This window comes from Centruroides sculpturatus, unplaced genomic scaffold, assembly GCF_000671375.1.
Source record: "Centruroides sculpturatus isolate CEXI.00-Female unplaced genomic scaffold, Cexi_2.0 scaffold1506, whole genome shotgun sequence".
Taxonomy (NCBI): domain Eukaryota; kingdom Metazoa; phylum Arthropoda; class Arachnida; order Scorpiones; family Buthidae; genus Centruroides; species Centruroides sculpturatus.
In genome coordinates this window covers 153,484-158,836 of record NW_019389325.1, presented here as the reverse complement: position 1 = coordinate 158,836, position 5,353 = coordinate 153,484, and the positions used below count along the sequence as shown (strand labels likewise).

General features: G+C 35.8%; 1 protein-coding gene across 1 annotated transcript; it reads right to left on the bottom strand.

Moving 5' to 3' along the window:
* Positions 1 to 10: 10 nt before the first annotated feature.
* On the bottom strand, positions 11 to 1,634 carry LOC111617238 (KRAB-A domain-containing protein 2-like; the record flags this gene model as incomplete). Its single annotated transcript, XM_023358564.1, has 1 exon — positions 11 to 1,634. A coding segment is annotated over exon 1 (1,473 nt), but the record flags the coding sequence as incomplete, so codon positions are not given.
* Positions 1,635 to 5,353: the final 3,719 nt, after the last annotated feature.

The following is a 5,353-nucleotide window of genomic DNA, read 5'->3' as shown; positions in this document are numbered from 1 at the left end:
CCAGTTTGTAAAGGTTTTTATCTTTAACCGCAACAACGACACCTAAAATATTTTTTCCATCACTGCGGGCTCGATCTACATCAGGTACACGAATCCTTACTGTATCACCAACATTAGCTGCTGTGTATTTGGAATTTGATGTATTAATCATTTTTTCTGCTTGCTTTTTAAGATTAAACAAAGCCATCTCCCTTGTTTTAGACACACTTCTTTTTTTTTCTTCTATTTTTGGATCAACTGTTTCGATTGTTTCTTCTTCTTCATTCACCAATTCTGTAATACTAATAACATCCTGGTTTAGATTTTTTTCACGTAAAGGCGATGTAGATCTTTGAACTTCATCAGTTATATTGCTATGTAAGGGTGGCATTATCAAATAATCTTTCATAATGTTTTCTTGGACGGTACCTGGACTTTCAGAGTTTGAGCAACTTTGACTTACTTCGTCGATAGTTTTATAAAGTCTCTCTAGATCCTCTTCCGTATTAACGTTGATCAAATATTCGTTGGGTATAAAATTCTTTAGTCCAACTTTTAACTTTGCTCCAAACATGGCCTCATAGGGGCTGCAGTTTATACCAGTATGATACGCTCGATTTTTCATCAGTTGTACAAAACGTAACCCTTCCGACCATTTGTTAGTATTGTTAGTCTCCAACCAAGAACTAAGCATATTTTCTACGTCTTGATTACATCTTTCTACTGAACCCTGACTTTGTGAGTGCCTGGGCTTTCCATGCACCATTTTTAACTCGGACCACATATTACACATTTCTTTGATGATATTATTGGCGAATTCTCTGCCGTTATCGCTTTGTAGAATACTCGGTGCACCGAAAATTGTAAAAATGTCTAAAAGAACATGTGCTACTTCTTCAGCCCTTTTGGTTTTTAACGGTCGTAGTTGAACGAATTTAGTTAGATGGTCTTGATACACGAGTATAAATTTATATTCCTCATCGGCTTGTGACTGCATATCTGTAAGATCGACCTGACATCTCGAGTTCATTTTATTACATAAAATTGGTTTAACTACCAAGCCTTTCTTAGGAACATTCTTTTTTTTCTGACAGATTTCACACAAGTTCAAGTAAATTATGATCATCTCTCTTGTAATATTTTTATATTTCGTACTTAATTCTTTTTCCATACGGTTTCTACCGCCATGTCCAATAGCAATATGGGCATCGTGCAATATCTGAAATATTTCTTCCGTGTGAACGTAATATTTAATCGCATTATCTTCTTTTACAGGCATAATTAATTTTTCTAAATTTCCGATAGATACAACGTCATATCTACGTAAACGCTGATATTCTTCGGGTAACTTAGAAGTAACTTTCATTTTTGACTCTTTCACTTTTCGTATCATTGACAAATATGCTGATTTTGTAAAAATTTGATTGTTCTCACCTTTTTCTTCTATTAACTCGTTTAATCGGTTGTTGAAGCGATTATTCATATAACTTAATGATTCCTCCATGATCGTTACTTTTGTCAAAGAAGAAAGATTAACTACTGGTCACATAAATTTAAAATTCGGTACTAAATGCAATACGCATGCGCAAGTAAGATGTAAGTTCTGATTGGCTAACGTATGTCGGATGATCACTCCTCAACCTATTATTATCACTTTGCCCGACTAGGTGGTAGCAGTATTCATAATGACCGGTCAATTTGATAAATTCTTGAAATTTATTACAATGCCCGATTTTGTTGGTCATTATGAATAATGCCCGGGCATTATTCATAATGCCCGTATTAATCACTTTGTCCATAACATATCCATTCTTACCCGTGTCCACCGGGTGCAAGAATTAGGTCCACCCTCCTTCCAGACTAATCAGAGAATTTTCAGATAGTCTAAAGATATAATTTATTTTGTATACTAGTACATTTTATATATTAACAGGACTTATTATACTGGAATTATGGATGCAGATATTTAGTGTTACTGTTTAAAAATAATGTTCTTTATTAAGTTAACCTAAATTAAGAACATTATTTTTAAACTGTAAGACTAAATATCTGCATCCATAATTCCAGTATAATAAGTCCTGTTAATATATAGAATGTACTAGTATACAAAATAAATTATAAATAGTGTAAAAAAGGACAAAAAGGCATAATAACTAGTCTAAAGATATGCTTGCTTTTCTACAAAAGCGCAAAAAACCTCATCTATAATAGTACAGTAGAAGCAGAGTTCTTCAGGATAATCCTTAACCCTCTCCCTCCCCCAGGGTAGGAATCTCCAAAATTCCTTCTTGGTGTATGTTCTCATGACATAACTGTGTATCAAATTTTAACTTTCAACTCCAAACCGTTTGTGACTCAGCGCTTATTAGCGAGGTTGAGGCCNAGAGGGAGGCGTTAGGCGCCATCTCTTAATAACTTTAATAATTATAATTTTTTTATTAATTAATTTAAATAATTTAAAAACTACTGGAGAAAAAAAACGTCACAGTAATGACAGCACGTATATTTCGCGTTATATCATTGTCACAGTAATTAAGTAAATATAATATATATATTTTTAAAGTTATATGTTTTTTTTAAACATTGAATTTAGTTTATTATTTTGTTAAATTTCTTGCTAATAGATCGCGCTACGTATAAACTAGAGATTCAAATGCAGATAGAATTTAATTGATTTACATAAATCCAATAGATGTTTTGGAATGGAATTTCGACATTATCTAAGTAAGCGGTATATAAACGTAACTACCGATCTTCGTAGCAATTGGTCGAACGGCCTATGAGTGTATAGCGAACAAACATCCAAACAAACAGTCATACATATAAATAAAATACTTAATTAAAAAATAATTAATACTTAATTTATTTATTAACCGTAACAAACACCTTTTCCACTGGCCATCTGCATTTCTTTTAAAGTTTCACCTTACAACTCTTAACCGTTTGTGCTGTGCGCTTAATCATAATAATAATAATAAACATGTCATATTGTTAGGAAATTCTTCAATACAGACACACACTCTGAAACCCTTTTTAAATTTTTTTTTCATTTCTACGCCTTCATTCTGGTCCAGGCATAGTACACAGCCAGCGGTGTTAACCAAGTATAACTTACAATATCAAACATAATAACTCTCCTGTGGTCACCACCTGGTCGTGGTAGAATTGCCCAGTAATTTTACTAATCCATAGAGCTGGAGCATAAGTTCCTGATAGGGATACCCATGCCAGTAAGGTCTATAGGGAGAAATTAAACTTAAAGTGACCACGCCCACTTTCTTTGGAAGTATTTATCATGGTAGTAACCAGATCTAAGTGTGATACCGGTTCGGACGTCGCCCAGGTTAACAAGGTCTGAGTTCGTGGGTTAGGCAGAGGCTCACGTTCGAAAAATAGGCCACAGTCTCCCTTGGTTACCGGTGGCGAAAGCTGCGCCGGCCCAAGCATGGCTACTGCAATGTGCTCAACACATGTGAGGAACTAACCTATCCTTGGTGTTTGTGTAGCAATGCATACACAGACCACAAAGCCTGAAAAACCACGCCAACGGATGAAATAGAAACCAGAAATGAACGAGTTTATGATCTGTACTTACTACACCATTACAAAACTCGAAGCAAACATGATAACATACAGCCAACAACTACATCATAGATTCACATAACAACATCCTCACCTCACTTTCACCGAACAAAAGGTTGTTGATAAAAAAAAAACAATTATACGCAAAACCTTACACCACAAACAACACTAGAACATATCAAACAACAGGTTGCTTATCAAATACATCAACAGACAGAAACATTTAACATTAATACGTAACCTGTCAGGATAATCTAGCATAAGCACTGATAATAGTACACACACACACAACAAATACCATTACTGATACTACAGACACTTCCTTATCCACCACTGATAACATAGACATTGATTTAGTTAATACGCTCCCACACAGCACAGTGGCACATCAACGGAAGAACAACTCACTATTTAAAAAAGGATAAGTATGCGTGTTTCCTCAGAAAGTATTGTACTGTACTTGTATTGTTTGCTTGAGAATACAACAGAGAATAAACTGCCTAAATACCGTTAAAAAAGGAAAAGTACGTCCTTTATGAAGGCATAGAGCCTTTACTACATGAAAATGAAAATTAATGAATACAGTAATTTACTTAAATAATGTGTACAGTAATTTACTTGATAAGACAGACCTCAGAAAAATACTTTATGAGGCATAAAACTGTCTATGATGAAAATTAATTATCTAAGGATATTTTTGCCCTGCCAAGGTGTGGCCGAGTTATCCGGAGTGCCGGGTTATCGAGTGCCGAGTTTCGAGGATCTACTGTATTTATTTTTTAGAAAAAACAAGGGAACGGCGCATCCGCCGCTTCCAATGACCGCACGCCATTGCTGTTTGAATAATTCTTGTTGTTGCTGCTTTTCAGTTGCTACTGGCGGCTGGTCTACTCTAGTTCGTTGGCAATCTTCTTTAACTTGTGCGCTCGTCAAAATAATGCCAGCCAATAAAAAAAAATGCTACGGTGGACGTAATAGAAAATCACTTTCTTTACATGATTCGAACACATAGCAATTTACAATTTTGATAACAATTACAAATATTAATCAGTTATTTGATTAATTAATTATTTATTTGTTTATTCGTTGTCACTTTTATAGCTGGAAAAATATATTTCACAAAATTATTGCCAACCATCTGAAAATATTTGCCGATTTTTTAATTTCAACACTTCGCTTAACTGTCTCCACGGTAGAGAGAAGAAAGTAAGATGCTCCGAAGATGCAAACAAGTGTGACGTGTCAGTCGAAAATATAGGTATAGTAATCAGAAAGGCAAGAGCAATAATTTTTTTCGAAATATTTTAAATTATATTCAAAACGATCGATCGATCGATTTGCCGACTAGACGGTCGGTTAACCGATGCGACGGTTAATCGGGGGTCGGATAATCGATGCTGTACTGTAGATGCTGTTTGTTTGTTTGATTATGGCAGACCAACACTTCGGTGTTCTGCCTGGGAGGGTGCCTTCCGGGAGGTCTTTTAAGGGAAACTGGCCCCTATTTAGGCGTTAAGGACGTGGAGAAAACCCGGAAAACTCCACGTGGCCAGCCCGTTCGAGCGAGGTGAGAAGTCGCTACCGAACTCCCAGTGTTCAGGGTACGAAGACCACTAGGCCACTGGTCGGCCCTTAAACAGATGCACAACAAACCAAAGGCAGACGCACTACTGAAAACCAAAAATCTCGCACAACAACCAAGGATCTTGAAGACTGATTTGACTGCACAAGTTTTCCTCGACCCTTATATACATTTTTCAACGTCATCATCGGTGTGTTTCAGCATTGGTTA